Raw genomic sequence first — 27712 nt, 5'->3', positions numbered from 1 at the left:
ATGGGCATCCTGGTGTGAATTCACTATATTCCCATCCGTCAGCTTGACATGGCCTCTGAACCTCCTATCCCTCCACCTCACCACCAGCCCGGTCTGTCCCTGACCTGTGTGTTCTTGCCTCGACCTTGGCTGGGTAGAGATACTCGAGCTGCCAGGAGGGTAACTCGGAGCCTACTTGGGAAACCCATTCACATTCTATTAAAGCGCTACGCAGAGTTATAGCTGTTCACGGATTCCATCAATGGCAGCATAATGTATATGGTGCTTATGTTTTCATTATTCTATGCTGTGTCCTAATAGACAGTCTATAGGAGGACCATGTCTGTAAGAATCACGAGCACCAACCAAGTATCTCCTCGCTCTTTTGACAACTCTATTACCTCACCTATACCTATATATGCTGTGCTGGGATGATCACTGAGGGTCCTCCACTAGTAGTGTCATTGACCAATCATTTGAGGATTTTTAAGGCTGTATTTTTTTTTTCTGGAAGAGCAATTGCCCCTTTTAAGATAATTAAGCTTTACGTTTCTTAAAGGAACAGTGTGGAAGATTTAGGGGGATTTAATGACATCTAGTGGTGAGGATGAAGATTGGAACCAGTTGAAACTTTTCCCAGTTAGAATTCTGTCAGTGTTCATTGTTAAGAAGGTTTTTGGCACCGAATAAAATAGTTTCACATTGTAAATCAGTGTTTCTCCTATGCTGTTCTAGCCCAAAGCCTGCTGAAGAGTGCTCGCCTATTTTCTCTGATAACATAATGTGTGCTCACTTTATTTCTGATCCAGATGTTCAGGAGGATTTTACCAGGAGCAAAATTATCCGCAGAGGCTCCCCCCTCTCCAAAAGCATCGAACCCAGTGATTTAATCCAATAGAAAGACTCAATGAAGCTGTTTCACAATAAAAAAAATCAATATTTTTGATGCTCTAGTTCTGGAGGGCCTGCTAACTATGGCCGCCGACACGAAAACGTAAATGGCCCAGTCTAGACCCAATGTCTGATTTGTCCCTTCTGGGCTACTGTAGAAACTGTGCAACAGGGCGACCTTCGTAGACGAGGACCCACTCCCTATGTAGATAAAAATGGCTTATTTTAAGGCAATGAACATACAACAATTCTTATTTTCAGGTGATTATATACTCAAGAAAAAAAATACTTACTGTATTATGTTCGATTTCTGCCAATATATCCCCCTAAATGTTACATACTGGTACTTTAAAATATACATTTGGTGATAATCTATACTTTTAACAACAAATTCCATGACAAGACCACAACCAAAAATTAATTAATAACACTAACAAAAATTATCTAAAGCCTGGTATAGTTTATTCCTATTTGCTGTTGAGCACTGTTGTTGTTCAAACACTATAAAAACGACAACAGAGAGCCACACTGCTGACATGATTTACCTGTACCAGTAATATTTGCTAAAAAAAATTACAATGTCCAGTTGTTTTACAAAATCATTTATCCTGTTCTAAAAATGAAACTATATATTTACTAGCCTTTTAAAAAGATTTAGGTCCTCATTAGGAACCATTGTGCCTGGGTGGAGAAGATGGAAAGTATTGAGAAATGGACCAATTCACCATTGGTTTTGATTTTTTAATGGAATTTGTTAACACAAATACAGGATACTGCAAGCCTCATCACATAACTAATAATCCTATTCCAATGTAAGAGTCACTGTGCTGAGGTTACAGTCCATAGGTACGTGTGATGCAGTTTGCAGTGTGCAGAATAGCATATGTTGGTGCTTTTGTGATATACTGTACAATAGCAGGGGATTGTTTGTGGGATATAAATGTAGCATGCTGTAGGTGGAGGATGTTTCGGTTTGATTCTCACTGAAGAAGAAATGTCAACAGGCCGACCTGAAGAGGAGTTATGGAACCAGTTACAACAACTTGAGTTTCTGTACATAACATTTCTTGTGTACGTTTTACTTATTTTCCTAGGGGCCATGCTCACTTTAAAGCCGATGCTTTACCAACTGTGTACTTAAAAGAAAATATCACTTTCTGTCTGTATATACACACATATATATAAATACACACATATATACTTCAATTAACTTTCTAGAGAACTTCTACTTTTCATTCTGTTCAACTTTTTTTCTCTGAAGTGAGTTTAGCTAAAATAACTTCTACTTGAGTTTAAAAAAAAAAGAAGCACTGCTCTTTCTCACTCAGATCTCCTCCAAAGACTTTTGTACTGAATAACTACATGTGGCTCCCTCTCCTCTACATGTGGTGAGCGTATAACACAGGAAATCACTGTAGGTTTGCACCCTTGAGGTCACCTGAACAACAGAAGATCAGAACAAGCAGACTGCACACATGCAGCAGCCCTCTTCCCTCCGTCTCCCCCTCCTGAACAGCCTGCGGCCTCAGGCCAGCAGCCACCTAATTGCTGGGGAGAGGGAGTGCTTCCCTACCTCATTGCCTTGGATGATGTGATAGATCTGCCTCAGGTAGTCGCTGCCACCTGCTTTGTGGCAGACCTCCAGCAGCATCAGGCCTATTTTCTGCTCAGTCAGTTCAGCCGCAGCGACTCCGCTCTCCTTTCCTCGCTCAAATACGCTGAGAGAGAAACAGAGATGGGAAAAGGAGGAGATGGGAGAGTAAACACAAAGACAGAAAAAAACACAGTGAGGGGCAAAGAGAAAGGAGAGGAAACAGGACGAGGGAGGGTGTCAGCTTGTATCTCTATACCACCTCTGGCTGAGGAAGTATTTTCTAGTTTAGAGAAAAATTTGGAGTAAAATTTGGAATTTGTTGTACACAAGAAAATTAACTGAAACACGACTCCTGAGTTAGAATTAATGAGTTTTAGTTTTTAGAGAAATCATTTGCTCCAGAGGGCAAATGAACTGAAAATGCAATTCCTGGCAAGAAAAGAAATATCTCTTTGCTCTGCTGAACATTCTGAAAAACTATGCAGTACAGTCAAGGCCAACACAAGTGAGAAATACAGACAAATTATTAAGGGTTAGATAAAATAAAAATAATTTTCACTGTTTTCATTACCATTCATGAGATACATAGGGGAATTTTGACCGAAGGATGCTGGTGCACTAAAAGTGATTGGTGTGTGTGTTCTTAAGCATGTATGTGTGTGTGTGTAATTGTGTGTCAAGGTCCTCATGCATGTACAGTCCCCACCCCTGGCAGACGCCCGCATCATTTTCCTGCCCTTCCTGTATGGATGGATATCACACTACCGTCCATCAACCCTTCTCCTTCACATACACTTCCTGTCATTGTTCTCTCTCTCCCTCTCTTCCCCTTTGTAATTATAAGGTGGCAGGAACGGTGTCGCCTGTCAGCCAGCCATTGGCTGCTTGACATTGAGAGTGGCAAAGGAAGAGGAGTCCCCTCTCGTCCGCGTACATCCCCTCATTCTTTTGCCTGGCGGCCCGACGGTGGTGTTGTCGGCGATGGTGGCTGTGCATCCGTGTCAGCACCTGCGCTGTATCCTTTCCTGTCCATCACTGTGCAGGTGAAGCAGATGATTGGATTCAGTCAGCGGGGTGATTAATGAGGGCCCCTCCGGATTTGGGACAGCCTATCAATCATGTCATTAGGGCCAATGTGCCCTGAAAGAGGCAGACCTCCGCCAAGGAATAACTGCATTCATCTTCATCTGTGTATGCATCCCGTCAGCCCAGCCAGGGTCACCATGATGGAGAACAATAATCTTCTCCTCTACAAATTACTTTGCAAAGACAAGGTGGGTGGCTTGGGGGGGGGGGCAGTTGGGAAAGGAAGGAGGGAAAGTGGGATGAGGGAACAGAGGTGGGAGGGCTCGCAAGGGGCAAATGTTCTTTGTCGAGGGGTTTACTAGGGTGTGTGTGTGTGTGTGAGATGCCAGTGAGTGGAGTGCCAGTTGTTTTTGGAGTTATTACACCACTCTCTCCCTCTCTCTCTCTTTCTGACACTGTATTCTGATTGTTTACAAGCCAGGCGTCACTTCCCTGTGAAGGTTAGTTTAATGAATAGTAATGATCCCACTGAATGCCTCCGACAGGTGATACATAATCACTCTTCTTTCACTTTTCCACTCAACCCCCTCCCTATCACTCCGCCACCCTGTCTCTTCTCCCCCCCACCTCCATCTCATCCTCTCTTCCTGTCACTGAAACAGACAGCATTTCCTAGAACCGGCTGTAATCTACTCAGTGTTTTTATTTATTTCATTCTTCTTTTTTTTTTAATTGTAAATGTTGTGTTACGGTGCTGAATCACCTTTTTATGAGGATGGATGCACCCAGAGATTGTTATGATGAAGTGAGCGACCAGAGGCGCAATTTCTGGGAACGAGCTACAAAACGGCGAGCCAAAGGTCACAGATCAGCCCAAAGTGAAAGCTGTTTTCCCATCACTCCAGGCTACAGTCCGCTCAGTCAGATGGCGTGTCCATCATTCACCCCAACAAACACGTGAGATTCATTGATCTCACTCATGAAGCTTTTCAATGAAAAATGATCGCGATGATACGATACATCAGAATTTGAATGCTCAATTAAAAAAAAAAAGAAGAAAAAAGAAGCATGTCTAAGCTGCATTCTTTTTCATTGTTTTATTCAGCATCTAAATTCAACGTCAAGTAGCTGTATACACCATCAGTCAGCGTGATCAGTTTGAGCCTCCTCCTTCATCAGGCCTCAATTTCTATCTTGCTATTTATAAATCATGAAAATTAGGTACTGGGAAATTAATTTAATAAAAAGTTGTTTTTACAATCAAAATGATCTGAATAAAATGATACCTCATTTTTTGTTGAAGCTGCACATGAATAATCAATACAGATTGCGTCTAATGATGGATAACACATATAAAGTACTTTCCCAAACGCATGAAAACAGTAACACTAACTACATCAATACCATCCTGACCTTGACCTCTCACTTAATACCTGCAGTTGACCTCTCACCTGTCTGCGCAGAGCTTGCGGGCCTTCTGCAGCTGCATGTTTGTCCACTTGGGTCTTTTTTCCTCCAGAACCTGCAAGACTTTGTGCACTGTGGGTTTGGGAACACCCTGTCAGACAAACAACAGACCATTCAGGTAATTGAGTAGAAGTAGGATGACTTGTTGGCACATATCAATATGATGCTGTGATTGGTATACAGTTTCAGTCGTAACAGCCTGGTATAATGGTCTACATTTCCTGAAACTCCTATTGATAGTATTGTTAATATTAAAGCCCTATAGCCCATATTAACCTTAGCCCTTACCTTCTGTTGAATGCCCATGGTAGCCTGTAGGCACTCAGCAAGCAGGGACAGCGTTTCCCTTGCTCCACGGTCCAAGGCCAGACCACTGATCTGTTCTAGTGTGGCTGGGTCCTCCAGGCCCTGGATCAGACAGCCTAACAGGGCCCAGAGTAACAGGCCCATTAAGCGCAGCTGCCGGGCATGCTGGGAGAGGTGCTTCTCTGCCACTTGGAAGAGGAAGCGGACGGAGAGAGGCACGGATGCTACGGCCAAGGGCAGGTTGGTGAAAATGAAGGACAAGGCTTGAATAGTTACAGATATGACAGCTGGAAGGAGAAAGGAATATTAGTTTGAGAAAACAAAAGTAAAATTTCTTATATCTCGCTTGAAAATGTGACACCCAAGTGTGTGCGTACTCTTAGCAGCAGTCTCCTTTCCCCATGCTTCCACAGGTGTGTAGTTCCACTCCTTGGGTATTTTAGCCAGGATGCTCTCTGGTACACTCTGCTTGAATGAGGCTCCAATGGGGTCCTCTGTGGTCTGCAAACCCATTACCATAGAGACCAGGTGTACCAGCAGGGCGCTGGTAGATTTGGTGATTATGGCCCGGACACAATTGATCACTACAGGTACAGCCCGGGTTGTGTCTGACAAAAATGAAAAATGAATACAGTGGCTCAAAGAATATCAAGTTGAAGACTTGAGACAAATTCTACCTATCACTGATTTTTAAAGCCTAAACTAAGCTATATACAAACAAGCACAAAGTTCATGTAAGGCTATGTAACCAGTGTGGTGCTGTGAGCTGGACTGAGCCAGTGAAGAAGGAGAAACACAGATAAGAGGGTACAAAACATCAGAACTAAATTGACTCACTTAGTCATAACTGGCAATTAAAATATCTGTTCTACCAAGTGAACTAAATTCATTGTGATGCAGTAGATGTTTTGCAGCTGTGTCCTACAATATAAACTATGTGCCATGTCATTCTTTTGGAAATTCTGAGACTGAAAATCTGACAGACTGACATAGTTTGTTTAGAGAGTGAATAGAAATCAACTGTTAAAGGTATATCTAGTTGAATTTAATAAGAAGACATGTTGCCTGCTGTAAGAAAACAAAACAGTTCAATTATTTTGGATGCAGTACATATAAGTCTCTTACTGCACAATAAAAAATAAGGCACCACCTGTATGTAGGAAGATTTAATACTATTCTATTAAAATACAATTTTATCACTACACTAGGTCCTAAATTATAAAAGGTTTGGACTAGTAAACGTGTCATACACCTGCGGACATGCCATATTATTGACATAAAATTGAAGGGTAGATGAAATTTTATGATCGCTACCAATTAGGGTGGGTTACATGCAATAGCCCACCTAGCTCATAGCGCACTCAGTCTGTGTCACAAATGACTCCACTTTTTAGTCAATGGGAAAATACAGAGACATGAATAGCTTGCACATCCACAGAGCGCTAAGGTATTCTGTTGAAATATCTCCACTAAAAGCGAGTGATGTCGAGCTAAATTCAGATGTTCTCGATCAAACCCAGGTGGCCTGACAATAGAAATCTTACAACCTTCTCCAGGTGCACTATGTCTTCCGTCGCTCTGCCCTTTCATATCCTGCGCATATTGATAGCAGAGCAGCTACAGCATGAAGTTGTATGGCACCCATAAACTTCCTACAGCGTCGGCTGTAAAACCAAAGGCTACAACAGAAAGATATAGTGCTGTGACGGCACTGGAAGTGCACTGAAATCTCCAGGGACGCCTAACAAATGTGTGACCTCAGACCCGTAGAAAAAGACGAGAGCGGAACAGAAAATGATATAGCTTTTCGGAGGAGAAGCGCTCTGTGGCAGGTGAGACCTAGACCTATTTTTCAAAGTCACTTGGTTCTCAGACTTTATACCGCCCGCTACTGTATTGACTGGTGTATTGATTTGAAACAACCTGCTACCGTGTGATGAAACATCAGTGTAAGTGGAGAAATAGTGAAACTCTCAACCTAATCTATGAAAGTTAACTCAGTGAACAGTTTAAATAGAAATGGGGGCACAGGGGGTATCCTGTAACCAAAGTTATAATACAAAGATTTGGCACAGTCCAATAATTAAACTAATTACCCTGTGAGGATAAATGATGATTGGATGACTTTGAGAATTTCTCTCTGGCTCACTCTATCTCCTTTTCGTTCTTTCCCTCTGTCGACCCCTCCCTTGCTCTGTCTCCATCCAAATACTCTTCTCCAATCACCCTAATTTATGCTACAATAATTACCACTCACCCAGGATATAAAAATCACCACCAAAAAGGGCTCCATACTCCACAGGAGTTCTGATTAAGCTCTGTATCAAAGCTTGTACCAGAGAGAGGCGGAAAGAAAGGAAGAGTTGAGGAGTAATTGCAGTCTCTGTAACAGCATATTAAAGTCATGCTTTGGCTCACGTGCATGCAATGTCAACACTGGCCCTTGGGAAAAAAAAGAGATGTTTCTTTGTGGGGATTTACTCTTGTATTTCCCACCAAGTACTAGATGCTCATGGACGTTGGTTTCTGGGCTTTTTTAAGACACATTCAAGCTTCAGAATTCACAAGTTTAGTGTTTTATGTCCTCAGATACAGACTTTCCCCTCAAAAAAACCCACTGACTGCGAGATGAGGCAACAAGGAGTGCTAAAATGCTAACTCATTTCCGGGTTTTGGGACTCATACATGCAGCACTCTATTAATATTTAACTATATAATTCTATTAACATGAACGCAGCATTGGATTAAAAAAATAATGTAGAGTGGCTCAGTTCTATGATATACAATAGCCCTATAGCTTCTGTGGTAAAGTGTTAGTCTGTATTCTGTAGTAATGACTCCTGAACTTCAACCTTATACAGCAGCTGGTTGCTACTTTACCTGCCAGTGTGTACAGATGTTCCCATATGTGTGCCCTTTCCAGGTATGGTTGAAGGAACTGAGACAAGGCCTTGGGAACATTATTTAGGCAACTGAATAGGTTGAACAATGCAACTATGAAGTCATCTCCTGCCTTGCAGCTCTCTGTAGATGTTTCTAAGCAGCTCTCGTGGCAAAAATCTGAGAAAAACAGAGTCGGTCTTAGTCAGTGAGACACTTCTGTACACAATACAAATAAATGTGTGGGCAATCAAAATGTCAATGATTTTATGAAATCTTGATATTCATGAACACTTGACACACACACACATACACTGTAACAGGATACACAAAGAGCAAAAAAGGCTGACTCATGAACACACATACTCTCAGTTAGGGTGTGTGTAGGTGAGTGTAAAATCGGACTGTTTTTTGAATTACGATTCAGAAAATATCAACCTTATGGAGGTAGGTAGTGAAAGATATAAAAGCCTATCCTATGAAGCAGCATCTTGATTTCTTCGCACAAAAACACATTGGAAAATGTCAAGGCTGCCCAACCTGACACATGTTAACAGAAAGGGTGAACAAAAGGCATTGTGAAATAGAAGGGGAAGAAAAACCCACATCTGTGTTAGATGGAGGGGAAAAAAAACAGACCAGAAAAAAACAGAAAAAGGAACAGATTTCAAAGCCCCCACAGCACATGGAGACAGGAAGTGAAAAGGAAGAGGTTTTGACAGGGTGTCCTTGTGGGGGTTGCTGTCTGAGCACAGGGCTGAGGATGGAGGTGTGTGTGCGTGTGTAAACCATATGGATGTCTATATATGTGTTTTGTGCACTTACAAGTGTGTGTGTGTTAAGTTGACAGGGGTTGCTGAGGAAAGGCCCACTGCTCCAGAGGTGGCAGACATCCAGCGGTCTGTCAGTCTGCTGTGTGGGAGATGACAGCTATTTGAATAGGAGAGTGTATGCAACGCAGCAGTCAATGAGGGGGCGCTGTGATGGAGGGCAGCGCGGCTTCCTTCTGACTAATGCTGGACTATTTTAAAATGACAGCGCTGAATTAGCTGCTGCATTACAGGGACAGTAATATCAGCCACCTTAATAACAGGCAGGTAGGTAGCACTGCCACCACTCAAGGTCTGGATGAAAACTGATATCATCTATCTCGCTGTCTCTATCTCTGAGTCTCCCTCTACGTCTCTCTCCTTTTCTCTCACAATAACACATCTAACACATGCACTCAAAAGTGGTCAACCAACCTGACCTACAATCAGTCTATTAGGCGCCATAATGTGGGTTACGCCGGCATCTTGTTCTCTCCATGTCTGGTAATTGGTCCTTAAGGGGAGAGTGTTCTGGATATCACTGCTGTGGCTCCAACGGTCCAAGGAAACAGGGGGTGACTAACATTAATTTCCACTTGGGGTGCTGGAGAGCATGGCAGGTTAACTAGGTGCCTTTTAATAATGATCCCATTATGGAGCAGCAGATGACTTGAGAAAAACTGATGACAGTGCGCTGGCACATCTCTGTGGAGTTTCCACTACTGCTACAGCACACAATAATTCCAGCGGGTTTGTGTTTCTATGTCGATTTCTCGGTTTCCTATTTCCCCTCGTTCTCTTTCCCTCCCTCTCTGTCTCTAAGCTTATCCAGCCTTGATACATCGCCAATACATACACCTGTTTATCTTCCGGACAACCAGTCAACCAGTCACAAGGGCCCTCTCTGCAAACCTCTGTAATTGGAAGCAGACACGCTGATGATAATAAAAAGGCTATGTGTGTATGAGTGTGTGTGCACCAGAAGTGGTGTATCTTCTGATTTAGGGTGAGTTGTGCAAAGGCGAAAACTGTTTTTATGAATGTGGAGGAGGTGTTATCCCTCTGCAAACAGTTTCATTTTCAAATTGTCAGACAATGGCTGGGGCAATCCAGCTGCTAGCTCTCTAGCAAGCTAGTGTGCTTTTGATAAGGCAGATACACTGTGTTGTAAAACGTGTCACAGAGCAACAGCACTGATGAAAAAGTGCTGTTAATGAAACAAAGTTGGTTATTAGAAAAAGGTACAGCGGCTGTCTTTGACAACTACTTTAAAGGAGCAATGTGGAAAATTTAGTGGCATCTAGTGGTGAGGAATGCAGACTGCAACCGGCTGAAACTTCTTCCGATTAGAATTCCTTCAGTGTTCATCATTCAAGAAGTTTTAAACTGGAGCTCAATTATACAGAGAGGTCTTTTAAGCCACTAAAACACAAAATAGAGCAGTTTCACATTAAAAAAATGTTTGGTTTTTTTTGGATGCTCCTGTCATCAAGGGGCTGCTTACTATGGCAGCCAATGCAAGAACATGAATGGCCCAATCTAGAGGCAGTGTTTGGTTTGTCAGTTCTGGGCTACTGTAGATACATGGTGGTGCAACATGGTGGACTCTGTATACAGGGACCTGCTCTTTACATGGATATAAACGGCTTATTCTAAGGTATGGAAAAGAACAACTATTCTTATTTTCAGGTGATTAGACTTTGAATAAAACGCAGTTGATATATTATATTCAATCTCTGCCAATATATTCCCCTAAATCCTACACACTGGACCTTTAACACACTAAATTGAATTGAATTAGAGGAACAGAGTCCAACTGAAGTAGTTTGTGACTCACTCTACTATTATCTATTAGTAAGATACATTTGAATTTTTATCAATAAAGCACCAAGACACACCCCAGTATATACATGTATAGGGAAGTGAAGTGGCTTATGGGAGTGTAGGCGTTCAGTCAAGCTGTTCCTTCTGTCTGTCTGCTTCCTGGTTAATTAGCCCGTCACCGTGATAACACGCGAGAGTCAGCGCTTCCAGCGTTGATTTACGGCAGCGTGCGGGGAGAAGCATTGCAGAGCCTCTGAGCCAGACTCAGACCGAGCGAGAGAACGAGACAGTGAGAGTTGTTATTAATGAGGTCGCTATAATGTGAATTAATGTGCGAGTGCACAACAGTCTTTAAAGGTTAGACTGTTGCCGGTGCGGAGGGGAGAAGAAGGAAGGGAAAATCTTTAAAGGTCAGCGTGTGTGCTCCGCCTGGGCCTGTTGAGTGTTTATTACTGCTCTCTATTGATTTAGTGATGATGGTGACCAAGGTGAAAATGATGATGATGGCAAAGATGCTGATGATAACTTCATAAAATGGATAGAGCTCATCTAAGGTCTGTGTAACTCGCTTAGGATCTTTGAGCACCCTAATTAAGACACTGGTAAACAGCTTCCCACACATGGCCCCTGCAGGATTGACTCTGTGGGTCCAGCATTATAAAATCGGAAATGCTAAAGAATTAATGAAAGAGGCTTATGGATTGGCACACTCACACACTGTGCTCTTTAGCTATTTACACACACAGTTCCATATAAACTAAAAAAAAATGACTTACAAGAGTTTTCCAGGAGTATTCTGGGCAGGTGACAGTCTCTGTGCAGCAACATTCGCAGAAGCAACCTGGGATTGTGTCCCGGGTCAGAGGTCAGCAGCCTCAGCTGACATGCAAAGGCCGCCTGGCCCATAAGGCCATCTCTGAGAGCGGAAAGAAGGAAAACAAAGTTGACAGTTCTGCAGTGTCAGGTGAGGGTACAGATAGCAGTCCATTTAGAAAGAGACAACAAAGGAGGAAAGAGTGTCACAAGTGAAAGACAGAGACTGAAATCACAGTTGTCTTGGGTGACAATCTGGGAGGAAATACTGTTTATGCTACAATGGTAACTTCCGTCAGTGTCACTCACTCCTGATATGAGCTTAGTCTGCAAATGCCTTCACTCTCGCTTACTTATAGTGTGCACCGGGAAGGAATTAGCTCTAATCTTGGCCAGCTAAAACCAAATTAACATTTGGGAGACAGCCAAATACATGAATATACAGCAGTACCCCCCTCCTACATCTTTTGTATAACCAAGAGGCTGCAGCCAGCTGTGGGTAATGAGCCGTATCCTTGGTGTGTGTGAGTGTGTGCAAGTGTATGTGTGTGTGCACCCTTCAGAGCCTGTGCTTGTGGTTATGTACGTGTGCAAGCATGAGGGCATGCTGACATGTGTGTGCCTGCGTATTACTTTATACATCTCAATAAAAATCTCATGGAAGAAATGGACAGAGTTTGTCTGAGGAGTGAGGAGGTGGGAGGGAGTGCAGGGGGTGTCTGCCCAGAAATTAACCATTCCATTTGAGCCAAAAAGCTAGAGCAGGGTGCACCCTGCTGCTTGACTGAGGAAAACTATGCCTCAATCTGACAGTGCAATTTATGATGTCACTAGGACTGCAAATCCAGAAGAAATCCTCTTTTAACTGCTCTGATAAATCTGCCCGGCTACAGCGCAGGGTCAGCTTACAGAACCAAGGCACACACACACACACACACACACACACACACACACACACACACACACACACGCGCAGAGGCAAGTGGAAAAAGCAGAGCATTAATGTGTGCAAATTCAGAAACACACATAAGGCCAGAAAACATAACTTCAGATGCTTTCTTTATAGCCCGTAATGCTAGATGATTTATTTATGTGCTTTGTGATTTTATTATTGTTTTATTTAATAACCATAACAATGGGTTTTATTTTAATGGGCTGGGGAGAGATCTGGCCACAGAGGCCGGGTCCTGGATGAGGACCTGTGGATCTGGCCCCGGGCCACTGGCAGGGCCCCCCTGGCGCCTTTGCATGCAGGCAGGAGGTGGGAGCAAAGAAATAAAGAGGTCATAAAAATAAACTAATTTCAGCTCTCCGATACTTAGGAGCAGGAGAGTGGGGGTTAGTTTGATTTGTGCTCCATCAGCACGCAATGACATCACCTCTGGCAGTGAGGGAGATTAGAGGGGAGGAGGGTGGAGTCAAGGGTGAACGGGGGGAGAGTGATTGACTGCACCTTGGAGGTCACAACAGTAACTGGACACACATGTATGCACGCATGTACACATGCACGCACACATCGCGGTGCACTCTGTTGACGCCTCATGTGTAAAGCCCTCAGCAACCATCAACATAAACAAAATCAGTGTCAGCGGCTACAGTAGTTTATTTATTATTTTTTTCTTTCCCAGCTTGCATCTGTGTTATATTACCACGGCAACTCGAGCTTGCGGCCCTGAGCAATGGGTAAGTCTGGTTATATATCTGCACATGCAGTACGCGGTTGTAACTCACACACACACATACACACATATGGTTCTCTACACAGTGGGTGGAGGTGTGTGTGATGGCTTAGCATACCAGAGTGTGTGTGTATGTAAGTTTGTGTGTGGACATGCTAATGTGTACCTACTGTATGATGGGTGATGGATGGTATGATGGGTGTATTTTACATACCGTATGGCCTGCTCTGTGAAGAGGTCAGGGTTGATAGCATTTAGCCAGTGGACAAGAGGGCTGTCAAGCTGCTTTGGTGTGGACTCTTTCTCAGGATTAATCATGAATATCCTGGGGGAGATTGAGATCACACGGGGCGATTTTGAACAATACATATTCAGTTTACATATGGCGGTCATACTTCCTCAGGTAGTGATATCATAAACAAAATACATTCACCTATGTGCATAGTATATTTTTATTTTACTTATTTGTAACAGTTGGCAACCCACTCATGTGAAGTCAGGTGTGGGGCTACATCCATGGTCATTTGGGAGACAAGATTTCAAAGCCAGTGGCTAAATAGTTTTATATGAAAAGTAGATCAGTTTGGTGTCTGTAGGTCATATCTTACTTTAACTTAAAGGTGCAGTCAGCAATTCTAATCCAGTGCTTGAGTTCAACTTCCGACCTGTCGTTACTATGCAACAATGGCAAGGGGGAAATATCACTCGCAGTATCTATTGTTGGAAATGTGCCAAATTGAGATTGTTCTCTTTGTGACATCAACACACCAACATGTCAAAGAGCTGCTGGGTGACTGGCTGTATGACTGAGAAGACCAGACGAATCCAAGTCACCAGTTTTATATCACATCAGTTGAACAATGAAAAAGGGGCTGGTGGCCATAAAAAGGGCACACATAAACACACACGGGAGTGTCACCCAAAACAGATTCTAGTCCCCCAAAGTCAAATCACTCTTATGTCTGCTCTACACATTTCATAACAGGTGAGAATAATAAACAAATCTCATACTAACAAGTCATACAATAATGCTATAACAGTGATACTCCGAGTGTTTGGTCTTGCATTTTGGTAGTCATAATAGGCCCAGGCTTGGCCAGTTTAAAGTACTTTACTCATACTAGTACTAATTAATTATTTTTTAAAGCTACTGTAAAAGTAGTGGTGTCATGTAAGACAGCCTAAACCATGATTCAAGGCTGACTAGGTTGACTTCTCTCCCATATTTTGCCTTAGATCATTTTGAAAGGGCTTTAAAAATAATAAACACAATGTTTACCTCAATAGTCTTCAATCAAAATGTAACTCAAGGTTGTGAAATTAACCAGAAATGATGAAAAACCGAGGCTTACTCAAGATGTTGCATTATACAGACCACAGAAAACACTTCCCCTTTCCTCCAAACAAAGATGGCAGCAATCTTGTGCCATCACATTGACTTGAGTAATACACTTTTTGTCAAATTCAGCAAATATCTCCTCACGGTCTGCTGGCTGTCTGTTGTGAGTGCACTGAAAAGAAATATCTGTGTTCAGGCTCTGTCAATGGGAAACAAAGTGGCTCAACAGTTACTCTACACTATGCTAGTAATGAAACGTAAATAACATCGTGGATTACTGGAGCTTCTGAAGGATCACTGATAGGGGGTTTGTATTTGTCTGGGTGTTGAATTCCAATATCAACAACCTTTCTTCAAAATCGCTGACTCCACCTTTAAAGTCTAATAACAAAAAACAGTGTGCATACCAACCTGTACAGTAAAGATAGAGGCGCTGTGACAATGACGAGGACCGTCAGGAGTTGCTCACACAGGCTATGGATTTGGTACGGCCAATCTGATCCGCCTGCTATTATGGCAATTGCTGAAGAAGGATTGGAGCGCACCAAGGCCTCGGGACTTTCACACACACTCCACATGAGCTGCTCCACATACAGCAGCACTGCTGTAATGTCACATCTTCACAGAGTACGGAAACAGAAAAGGCAAATGTATAGATGGAAAGAGAAAAGATGAGATGTGGGGGGAATATGTGAAAAACACACAAAGAAATAGAAAGAGAGAGGTACTGAAAGCAAACATTCCTGTCTTCAAAGGCTGACATGCACCATTACATCATGACATAACAGCCTCATTGCAGGCAGCCAGACAACAGACCCTCCTGGTGATTTTACTATTGGAAAGTTCAGTGTACAAAGGGCTTTGGATTTCACAATAAAAGTCACTGCTTTTACTTTTATACGCCCCTAAATCTGTTTCCTCAATTGGTCAGGGAGAGCTGCTCATCATCTCTCATCTCCTCATGCTTGCTCTTCCCATGGCCTAAATTGTTATTAGACACACACAGAGATGGACTGATACAGGAGAGCTGAGGTAGCATTAGGGTGCCCATGTGAGTGCTATACACATAGGAAACTTGAAGAAGCTTTGAAAAGCCATCTGTTTAAGCTAGCCTTACACTTTACAACTGTCCCTACAGGAACACTGCATCTCCAGGCAACATAAACCAGGCTTTGCGTTGACATCCTGCGGTGCTACGCATGTACTGTATAATGCACTTCATCTTTGTCACTCTTTCATCCTGTTGCCGTGTGCCACAGTTTAGCCTGTTCATTGTCATCATACAGCCATTAGGAGGAGAAAGAGGACGGAGAAGATGACCCCGGAGCCTGTACGGAGAGCATGCCAATGACATGCTAACACTACGTCAGACCACCTTCAGCATCGGACCCATAGGAGCTGAGGGAAACTAGGCCAACAGTGAGAAAGGTTAAACCATTTAGAGCTTTCTGGAAGTTCTGATGTAATTTGGGAAACCATTATGTATACCCAAGTCTATACTCATGTACAGTATATACCAAAGTCTAAATATTGCACATGTAGACTACACAAATATCTGTGTGAGAAAGATAATGAGCAAATTATCAAGTTAAAACACATACCATCTATAGTCACTGACAAGTGTCAAGAAAACCACAAATTACCAACTGAAAAATAACCAGTTTTGATAGAAAACAAATATTATTCCCGGGTTTCAAAGTTTAATTGTGACCTTACAAACATCATTTGATAAAACAATGACATTGAATTGTAATTGTTCAAATTTTAATTTTTCTAAGCACCTCTTGGCCAGGTTGCTCTAAGAGCTGAGATTGGGACTTTTTACAAAAATACTGTTTCCAAGGTCAAGACTGAATTGAACCTCAGCTGAGGACCCAACATGAACAGGTCCTTAAAGCCAAAACTAAATGACCTTGTGGTGAAGTTGTTTTCTTAATTGACATTCCACTATGCTACTCTGCAGCAGGGATAAAATCTTCTATTACAATTTATGTAATTTCATACTGTGAAACTGATACTTCTTAGAACATTTTTCCAGAAATTCAATTAAGAAACCCTTTACAGAGAATACAACCAGACAGGATTTCCTGTACTGGCTGACAAGTGAATTACTTGTAGATAGCAAGGTACGTCATTACAATGATGCAGGAAATTCTGTAAATTCAATTGTTGCCATTAAGCAGTTATTCTCATTGATCTGCAAAATTGCTCACATCAACCAGCTACAACCAGAGATGTTAAAGAGATTCCCTTAGTAGAAACAGTACAGAAAAATGTGATGGTTGAGAAACCATCTCATGGTATGAATCATCACATCGATACTTTAATTATATCTAAATGTTTAAACAATGGGCGAGAACACAAATTGCAGTGCAGGGGCCTCATTACAGGAAAATATCCTAACTGCTTGTCCTAGCTTAAGTTTCAAAGATTGGAAAAATCATATCCTCCTGTCACAGAAGCAATTTCAGACCTACTATCTTATCTTAATTTGAGAAATCCTAACTATAACTGTAAATGTGATTCTTCAGTCAGAACTCATTATGTTGGGCCTGTTTTTATGTTTAAAATGTACCGGTATGCTACTTGAGATGGACAAGCTATGTAGAATATCAACAGCTGTCACTTGTCACTGGCAAGCTTACTTGCATTTTATGTTGCAAAAAAATGTCATAAAAAAGTCCAAGAAAACTTTACGGGTACATGTAAGGAATTTGCGGTATAGATGCTATAAACAGCCACAGCTTGTGAAAATTACAGAGGTTGGTATGGCACATGATAGCGTACCTGATTTGCAGGTGTCTCTTGTACGAAGGACGGGCCCTGGCATATCTTTGCACCAGCAGCTGTAAAGTCTCTGACAGCACCTGGCCGAGGATGTCCTTGGCCATCTCTGCCGGAAGGACCGCCCACAGGTCGCTACGGAGTCCACACAGGAAGTAGAACCACATCTGCACCGAGAAGGAACAGCGCTCGCCCTGTGGAAGAAAGTGGTGGATGTTAGGAGGGGAGGGGGGAAGGGAAGGAGGGAAAGGGGGGTTGCAGATGATGAAGATATATTGTGATATGGATATTGACAGTGAAGCAAAAACAGAGAAAACCAAGAGGTGAAGGGGATAAAAATAGAGGGAGAGAAGGAGAGAGTGAGAGAAAACATGAAGGAGAAGAAAGCGAGAGACAGAGACAGAGGCAGGTCTGTCAACACCAGGATGTCTCAGTGGTCACGCCACCTGCACTCTGCACCTGGGTTTCTGCCCCCACTGGGATTTTAGACTGCTTTAAAGTCCTGAACTGGAGAACACATCACAACAGGCACACACTTGCACGCACATACACGGACAGGGAGAGAGAGAGTGAAGGGGAGAAATCGAGAACTTTGAATAAAGTGAGCAAAGACAAGCGAGAGTGAGAAGAAAGAAAGACAGACAGAGAGGAGGAGAACAGAATAAGAGATTATTAGCAATGTGGTTTAAATATAGAAGAACTGATTCATTAAGCCGTTCTCTTCTACCTCTACTCTTCTGAAATCCTCATGTTTAACCTCCAATAATAAACTGCTCCAGCGGATGGTGCATGTGTGTGGCGGAGAGATACTGACACATCCAAAACTCCCCAACTTCCTCCCGTCTTCGAACTCATCATGCCCCACAGTCCCTACTCATTTTCTTCCCACTTCACCTCATCTATCTCGTATTTTACTTTTCTCCTTCCCCTCCCTTCCTCTCCTCCCTGGAGCCAGTCATTTAGGGATCGGTGGTTGATGGGGAGCGTGACCGAGCTCTATGTCCGGGATTAGGCCGCCATCCTCCGCCTGTGGACTCGGCAGAGCAAACGCAGACACAGACGCTGGATCCGAACCAAGAGCAGCCACAACTGCATGTGTGGTTGGACTGTTTAATCCATCCATTCAAGTCAAACTTTATTTAACCAGCCAGGTCAACTATGAACAAATTCCTATTAGAGATGAAGACCTGGCAGCAATGAGGACTGAATCCGGGATGAGGAACTGAGGATGGAATAAAATTGGAAACTCATAACAGCTTTTTTTCGCAAATGAAATTTAGTATTTGGCTCTGAAGGCAAAATCCTGACAAGAAAGGTACCCAAGGTCATGCTCTAAACTTCCTTTGATTGCCTTTACTGACCTCATGTGCTGTTATTATAGCATATTAAATAGCATATTAAATATTTCTCTGCCAACAACTATTCATGTGTCTATATCAATGTAAAATAACAAAAGGAAGGAAAGGTCTCTCTGGACCTGCACTGCTGTGAAGGAGCCACGACACAGGGCTGGGGATCCAGGAGATGGAAACCTTGTGCATACAACTGCACATATACAACAGACATGAAAACATAGTTACATGCATACATTTGCAGCAAATGAAACGCACATCCTGAGATGCTGCTGCACACCCACACATGCATTCATCTGTACAGATGCACACCGGCATGCTTGAACAAAAGCACACACCTGCGCACAGCAGGTCTGTCTGACACCAGTGACCCGGGGAAGGAGGGAGGAACAAAGGGAAAGCAGGGTAAAGTATGAAAGAGAGAGGAGGTTTAGATTGGTTTAAGGGCATAAAGGTAGGGGAGTTTCAGAGGCCCTATGCTGTTTCCAGACAGTCCCAGTGTAGACTGCAGACTTCAGAAAGCTGAATCCCTGGAGCCCCCGGGGCAGCATGGAAGCCACAGATGTTCTCAGGGAGCTCAGAGTAGAAGGCTCAGTTAGAAGAGGGAGAGTGGGAGGTAAAGATGTATTGTGGGAATGAAAAGAAGAAGCGAGAAAGCTCCAGAGTATAATTCCTAGAGTTCCTCACAATCTACCAAAAAAAAAAGAAGCCTACTAAGACACGTGGCATTAGAATTTCCACTTTTTCACAATGAAATGAATGAAATCAACACCAGACAATACTGCAGATGTTTTATGTGTTACTGACTTTTTGATTTGGGGGGTAAATAATACTCAAATAGGCTCCACTTATACATCTTAAATGCCTGAAACTTCAACCCAGAGAAGTTTATGAAGACAGTAAAATATTTTTTTATCATTTAAGAGTTTAGCATAGCATGGCAAAGTTTTTATCAAGGTGTCTTGGGGAAAACCAAATAGATTTTGGAAAATGAAGGCACACTTACCTCGTAGAAGGGTTTGGGGTCAGCCCAGTGGTGACTCTCTGCATCTTGAAGAAGGCAGGTGGAACAAATATGGATACAGTAGCTGGTCAGCTGGTCTCTCAAGGTCTCCACTGTATCTTGGTACTTCTGGATAGGCAGCAGGGTCAGGGGTCTAGGCATGGATGAAAGAAACAAAGCTTTAAAGGTAATGGCAGAAAATTCTTACTACATATGGTACATTAAGAAAGAAGAAAGGGGCAGCTGGGGTCAAGAGCACAAGGGCACAATCATGTAATCCAGATGCATAGCTGACGACTGGAGCTATCAAACAAACATGAGGTGAGATGATTAGATGAAAGAGCTGATGATTTATTCTAAACATTCAGTGCGACACTTCATATCCTTTAAATCTGCCTGCCTGCCTCCTTGATACTTTCCAGAGAGAGGCGAGAGTTTAACAGGGGTGCAGGAGGCTTAAAACCGTGGGGACTGGATGGTGCAGTGAGGGGAAAGTGCTTTATGACCGGAGGAGGCACGGTGCAAGTGCAGGTGGAGGGGTGCACAGGGCCAGAGGTGCGACAACAGGAGCACTGAGAGCACCAGGGATGCCTTTAGAAGGGATGTGTGGAGGGCAGAGGTTAAGAGGGTATTATGGGGCATAAAAACTCACCAGATGTAGACACAATATGGGTGTCATTACCTCCTGCCAATCATTTCTACTCTTTCTTTTTATTCTCTGGTCCCCTCCTCTTAATCGCAAATGTGCAATTCCCTTGACATTTCTAAATCTTTCAAAATGTTTCTTCTGTTTTCTGCTTGTATTACAAGACATTTTGGAAGCAGAAAACTCTTTGATCCATTCCCTCTATCCCTATTTTTTCTGAATACATATCTAAATATAGGCAAAAACCATGTGACTGTATATGCAGAGTAGATGGAGTGAGTTGTGATATACTCACTCAGTCTGTGGTACAGTTGTTTGTAATGCAATTCAGCTAAGTGTCTGTTGAGAAGGCTGTCTGATTAGGTTATTGTTGATAAATTAACAGCACTCTGGAAACGAGTCAGTAATGTTAAAGATGAGGAACAATGGGTAATGTTGGAAATAAGGCCTGCCTGATCAGTGTGACATAGCCTGATGCCCTCTATACTCACCATCTGTGGGTATATACATCATTGTGGTATTGTTATTGTAATTGTACATGTATTGTTAACTGGGATTATAAAACAAAAGGACTGCAGCATATACAGTGCAATCCTCATTTGCCAACATGACCAATCCCCATGTTTCTGTTGATTAGTGCAGCCAGTCAGCATCTCTCACACAGACATACATGTTCCCCACGGCTCAATTATAATGTTGCTCCTCTGATATGGCAGCCTTAACTATAGAGCAAAAGTTAGGAACTATCAAATTGCTTTGCATGTTATACATTGAGCTCACAAGATTCAATGAATAACCAATAACAGTTTCTGTGTATTATCTACTGGATGCTGGAGTGGGTAGAGGGATAGATTGATGTACACACTAAAACACACACATACATAAATGCTTGGTTGCAGGTGAACCATTTCATTCCAACGTCATACTACCCACACATGCACACACCCTCTCCTTACACTTTAGCTGCAGTAGTATTTGAATCTTTCAGCCTGGCATGGTAGTGCTCCAGTCGCTGGTGCACATAAATGCAAGTGGCCAGCAGAGCAGGCAGGTTCCCCAGGGGTGCAGAGGATGGTACCTCCAGGGCCCTCTCCTGCAAACGGCCCAAAATGGCAAACACTGCCCTACTACACGCCTCCACAAAGCTTGAGCGCACCTCCAGGAGAGAGCTGTCCCTGCAGGCTGCTGCCAAGGGTAGTAAGGCATCCAGCTCAGTCATGATTGCTCCGCAGAACTGAGAGGAGAGAGATAGGAGACACAGACAAGACAAAATCATCTCAATAACAGAGGGAAAATCTGTCAGTAAGAGGAAAAACAGAAAAAGAAACATCAGAAAGCGACCTCATTAGATATAAATAATGGAACATTTGCGAGGAGTCATCAGAATGACAAGGATTCGAGACTGAGCCGAGTATTACACATGCATTTTTCTCGAACATTGTGCAAACCATTACAGCTGAAAAGCAAACATCAGTGCAAATGTAGAATACAGATGTCTGAAGACATGCCCTCCACATAAACTTTGTTGCTGAACATGCATAATTGCTATCAGGTCAAATAATACCTTTTCTTCTGAGAGCACATAGGCATTTGTCTAATTTTATAAAAGCATGCATCCTGTTAACGGCATTCAAAGAGAAATGTTACAGTACATAGGAAGAGGTGGGAGAGTCAGACGTGCTGAGGGGAAGGAAAAAGGTCAGGTAAAGGTGAGAGTGAGAGAGAGGAAGGGAAAGAGAGCTGCTTCAGCAAAGTAAAAGACCTACAGCTTATTCTATAAACTGCCAGTGCAACAAGCAAGACTTATCTCATTTATCCACATTTGTCCTGGAGTAAGGCCTACAGGGACAGGGCTGCCTACACCTTTCCCTCTCCAGGGACTGGGAGACTGGCTGATCAAGGTGCTTTAAAATAATGGAGCGTGTGTGCTTCCTGAGATACAGATAAGCAGTCTGGATATTTTCTGGTGTTTATTTCTAAATCTTTAACATTTTTGATTAATACGTTGATAGGACTGTGTCAATCAGCATGGTTACAAATGTACGCTGACACCAACCAGTCAAGTTACATCCATGTCTGTCCAGACTCCTATATTATATTTAGCAAAAGTTTTAAGTGTATTCTTTGACAAAATGGAAGCTATCACTATATTAACATATTTGATTCCAGGGATTAATATCCAGTGAGAAATATGCTGCCCTCACTTAGAGACTATTTTCACAGAGGAGTTCAGAGGAATGACAGAGAGCTTTGTCACACGGTGCAATGATAATCGCCCGAAAGTTTAATATCAGCAAAACCAATGAGCTTCTGGTAAACTAGAAGAGCAGGATAGAAGAAAAAGTTGTAGCCATGACAGCTGACAAAGCTTCAAATATTAATGTTGCTGCAAAGAAGCTGCAAAATCTAAAAAAGTGGATGTTTCAGACACATTATCAACTTGGCAGCACAGAAGATCTATATGGTCAGCACAGTTTCAAGATGGACACCTAAGATGAGTGTCACCAACCAAGTATCTGACCAAATGTCGCCCCTTCTGTTCCTGAGTTATGGCGTTGAGTAATGGCCAGAAAAGTGTTTTTGCAGAACATGATGATGTAACAGAAAAGCTGATCTTTGACCTTTTGGATAAAAAATGGCATCAGTTCATCATTTTGTCCTGCTACACATTTGTGTGAAATTATATCACGATTAGCATTTACATTTTTGAGTTATGGCAAAAGATGTGTTTTTGAGGCGACACTGACCTTGACCTTTGACCACCAAAATCAAATCAGTACATCCTTGAGTCCAAATGGACATTTGTGCCTAATTTAAGGAAATTCTCTCAATGCCGTATGAAAAACGTAATGCCCCCAGCCATAGCTGTCGCCAGTGCAGAGGTATAAAAAAAGCACCATGTACTGTACCTATTACTGCAGAGAACAAAATGCACACATGCACATATGCGCACCGTGACACCACTGCCCCCACAACCTCATGTGCTTCCTATTGACATCACATTGAGAACAGTGAAAGCTGATCAGGCATGTGCCAAGGAGTCACATATGTGTGTATAAGTTCACCTCCAAATTTATACACCTATACATGTGAGTTATGAGTCAGGCAGATTCTTTAAAATGCCTTAAAACAAAGCATATTTCCCATATTCCCCGGAGCTACTGAGCCAGGTCACACTGAGGGGGAAAGAAAATCACCATAACTCAGAAAACTGTTTGCCAGTTTAATCAATCAATCAATCATAGCATGTATTACTTGCTTCTAGAGTCACGCACTCTATTACTTGGCTTACTGTAGGGGCTGACTGGGAAGTTCGACATTCTGTCAGATCGGGGCTCCAGCATTTGTACACAATTGACAATCTCACAATCTCTTTACACAATTTTCTCCTTAAAAGCTTCCAGTGGGGTTAAAAGGCCTGGGAACAATGGCCGTTTGGACAATTAAGTCAATATCTGACTGTATGTAGTCATTAGGAGCTTAGCTTTGAGAGGGAGAAAGCAGAGGCAGACACAACACTCAGTATTACCAGGGTAATGGAGAGGCCCTGGAGAAGTATCTTATACACATACAGTATTGGCACGAACTGAAACACACACTCACACTAAGCAGACAGTCATCCTCACATGCACACTCACACAAAAACAACCGCACACATGCATCCACACTGAAGTCAGACTGAAACCTTAACTAGCTAAGATCAAAGCCCAGAATCCCACCAGGACCACTGCAGCAAGGTGAAAGAGATTGTATAAAGTTTTTAAATGCTAGGGAGGCCTGTTTGTGTGTGCAGAATTTGGAGTAGACAGACAAGTGGAGAAGTGAACATGCAGGTGAGGGCTTCAGTGGAGTCTGAATACAGAGAAGGCACTTCAGTTGCTATAATAGAGAGGTAGCGTCTAGTTTAGAAAGGCCCACCCAAACAAGGAAAGTTCAATCCCAGGTTCTGACAAGAGGGCGAGTTCCAGCTGTTGAGCAGTGTATTTGGCATTCAACACACACCTGATGGCCGATAAAAAAAAAAGTACACTATCTAAAGTACTCTGATGGATGAACAGTATCATCGCAGCCTGCATATGTATGGTAATACAGACAGTGAAGTGGGTTCACTTGAAAAAAAGCATGGATTGAGGTACGAACATATGAATATAAATGTGTGAAATATTGATCCATCATAATGCCTTTGAACCGGCCATATTTCATGCTTATGTCTTGTATAGTAATTTGCTCTCTGCTCAAACACTAGGGCATGTGTCAAAAAAGGACAGGGGGTGGGGGGGTAAAAATATATATATAATATCTAACAGCCTCGTCTTGGATGTCTGTCTGGCTCGGTGTTATTGAATGCAAATGCATGCATGTATAACCTTTGGGCTGAAAGGCTCTCATCTTTGAAGCGTTGACCTACACATAAATACGTTGTACAGGTCCTGAGCACAGACAAATTCTGACACTCGTTAGCAATGAGAGCCACAAATACTGTCAGTGTAAAAGGGCTAGAGGAGAGGGGGAGAAGCAGGAGGAGGAGGAGGAGGAGAGAGGAGAGGTGAGACAGTAATGATAAGAGTCTGTACAGTGTGCAGAATTGAGTAGAGTAGTGGGTAGCAGAGGAGTTCGAGGAAGGGAAAGTGATTTGGAGAAAGTTTAAGGGACTTTCAGGAAGAAAAGTTGTTCCGCAATGGTAAAATAGGTAAGAAAAACACCACAGCGTCATTTTAAATAGGAGTGAGCATATGGCAGTCCAGACGGCAACATTGCAGAACCTTTGTAGAGTAAGACACTAAGCCCGGTCTCACATTAGACACTGGTCTTCCTCCTGAGAAAAGTCAATCTCTGGTGTCTACTTCACCTCTCTCTGCCATTTCCCAGGCCCTCTCTTCTCATCTCTTCTCTCAAACTATCCCATCTTTATCCTGCTCTCTACCCTAGCCTCTCTGCCTTTGTGATACATCCCTCTATCATCTGTATACCCTATACTTTCCCCCTATTCAGCACCTTTCTCTAAACACCATCTAGCCCTCATAATATCACCCATACTGCATCATCCTGTCTCTCCTTTGTCCCTGGAGTCTTCCCCTCAAGTAATACTGATGACTCTTTCCAAGTCCCTTTCTGATCCAGGGTGTCAACTGTGTCAGGCCCAAATCATTTGGGCTCTCTATTGTAGAGGGTGCTTTCCGCTGGGGCTACAAAAACACTAATCTCCCTGGGTCTGGGTGATGTGTGTAGACCTGCATTGTTCAGCCAGGTAGTAATAAAGGAGGATGAAAAGGACAGGGATACGGGTGTATGGCAAAACATGCTCAATGTACCAGGTGAGAAGTGACAAGTTGGGGTCTTATACAAAGGTTAATTGTACACACAATTAAAGTATGTATTAGACCTGTGCGTACGTGAGTTTCAGTTTGCGGGTATATAAGGGAGAAAGAAGTGTTGGAAGTCCAACAACCGAGTTTTCAGCCCAGTCACCAGAAGAGAATGTTGAAATTGTACATTTCCTCAAACCACGGATATGTTACATTTGTACATTTCATTAGTATCATATTAACGTTTCTTAAATGACGTAGTATATGAGCTGACTTTGTCATTGTGGAGTTGAATGGAATGGTGGATGGTGTGACACCTTGGCAAGATGGCTGCCAAGCTACAGACCACTGTTGGAGACCAACAAACAACAACATTGGTTGTTCTTTAGCTATTCATCACTGCCTTTTTTAGCAGCTTTTTAGCCACAAAACCTGGATGTTCTTCAGCAACCCGTCACAGTGTTTCCACCAGGGATAGTGGCACAAAAAGCGGTTGTTTTTTACTGAGACATTACTGCGTTTGCTGCCAGTAAAGTGCCACAATAAGTGGTTGTTTTATACCGAGACATCAGTGCATTCTAAGCAGCATTAAGCCACCAAACGTGGGTGTTTGTTTGGCAACCCATAGCTGTGTTTCCAGTGGCTCTTCAGCTACCAACCATGTTCGGTTTTTACTGAGACATCATGTATTTACAGCTGGGAATGTGCTACCAAAGGTCAAAACATATCTTTTTTGAACCATAACCAAGTGGTTTTTGGGCCTCAAACTAACCACGTGTTAACCCCAATGTTAGTAAAACATAAAGTTTCAATGTATCTGGTACATAATAATGTAACAAATGTAACAAATCTATGGTGTGCAGGAATGTACAATACCAACATTTATTCTGGCGACTGGGCTACAGTTTTACAGATGACGTATAATATATTGTAGGAAAAAAAAATAGCTTTTGGTGTTAGAAATTGTTGGTATATAGTGTTAGAAATGTCTTAACACGAGAAAAACATGTGAAACCCATAAACAGAACCCCATCTCTATGTTAGGAATGGACCAATGGAGGATTTACAAAACTGGTGAAATATTCAAAATTTAAAATTCAGTGTGTGTTTGGTTTTTCTTTGGAATTCAGTTTGGAGCTTTTTTTTTCTTAGAGACTAAAAAATTCAACAGGGTTTACCAAGAGCAGAAATTTTGACTTGACTTTTGCTTGTTAACAAGCATGAGCTCTTGCACTGTATTAGCAGTGAAACTCTTTCAGAAATGAAAATTTTTGACTGAATATTGTAAAAATGGCACAAAAAGAAATGATGTTCTATCAAACTGAATCATTTCGCCAACACACAAGGCACTTTCCTGAATATGTGAGGGTGACCATATTTGTATTAAGAACCATGGATCACTCAAGTTTTAGTTGCATTGTTGCAGAGTATTGAGGTGATATGAAAACTTACACTCTCACTATCAGAGTTTTCACAGGATTTTGTGACATTCAACATATTTAACAACACAGATGACACACATCTGATGACGCATTTAAAAGATAATCTCACAGCTCTAGTAAGACACTTCACTGTCACTTTCATGTTTCATCATTTACAAATGCTCTCCAGGCTACAGATGTTTTGTGCTTCCAGCAGTGCTGGTGGCCATTCACAGAGTGGTGTCTCTTTCTTTAGTGAAGCATCTTTGCGCATTCTCTGCTGTCGGTGGGCACTGTGAAAAGAACTGCTTAAAGCACAATCTTATTTCAATAGCTGCATAAAGCCACAAGGTAATTCAGTGATAACAACCTGAGAGAAATATAAGGTTTGCAGCATTAAATTTCATGCTGTAAAAAAATGTGGAGGAGGCATCTTAATTAAGCGGCTCCGCTCCATACCATGAAGAAGACAATATGACAGGATTAGTCCTATAATTAACCAATGTAAACAGATTAATAAAAGTAAAACCTTACTGTAATTACTAGTCAAAATCAGATTATTACTGTGAACACAACTTGATAAAGCTTCAAAG

The 27712-nt window shown here is 42.4% G+C and overlaps 1 protein-coding gene across 1 annotated transcript in view; it reads right to left on the bottom strand.

The window, feature by feature from the left end:
- kiaa0825 (KIAA0825 ortholog) overlaps positions 1 to 27712 on the bottom strand; it is a 133297-nt gene that overhangs the window by 76436 nt on the left and 29149 nt on the right. Inside the window, exons 10-20 of the mRNA XM_049578703.1 lie at positions 21349 to 21626; positions 19750 to 19900; positions 17395 to 17585; positions 15019 to 15225; positions 13483 to 13593; positions 11553 to 11692; positions 8144 to 8323; positions 5641 to 5871; positions 5246 to 5550; positions 4942 to 5048; positions 2444 to 2588 (exon numbers count right to left, since the gene is read on the bottom strand). Of these exons, the coding sequence (XP_049434660.1) occupies positions 2444 to 2588; positions 4942 to 5048; positions 5246 to 5550; positions 5641 to 5871; positions 8144 to 8323; positions 11553 to 11692; positions 13483 to 13593; positions 15019 to 15225; positions 17395 to 17585; positions 19750 to 19900; positions 21349 to 21626 (2046 nt within the window). The remainder of the gene's footprint in view (positions 1 to 2443; positions 2589 to 4941; positions 5049 to 5245; positions 5551 to 5640; positions 5872 to 8143; positions 8324 to 11552; positions 11693 to 13482; positions 13594 to 15018; positions 15226 to 17394; positions 17586 to 19749; positions 19901 to 21348; positions 21627 to 27712) is intronic.

Source organism: Epinephelus fuscoguttatus, linkage group LG6, assembly GCF_011397635.1.
Source record: "Epinephelus fuscoguttatus linkage group LG6, E.fuscoguttatus.final_Chr_v1".
In the NCBI taxonomy this organism is placed as follows: domain Eukaryota; kingdom Metazoa; phylum Chordata; class Actinopteri; order Perciformes; family Serranidae; genus Epinephelus; species Epinephelus fuscoguttatus.
The sequence above is the reverse complement of the archived record's forward strand: the minus strand, read 5'-3'. Positions and strand labels throughout refer to the sequence as shown.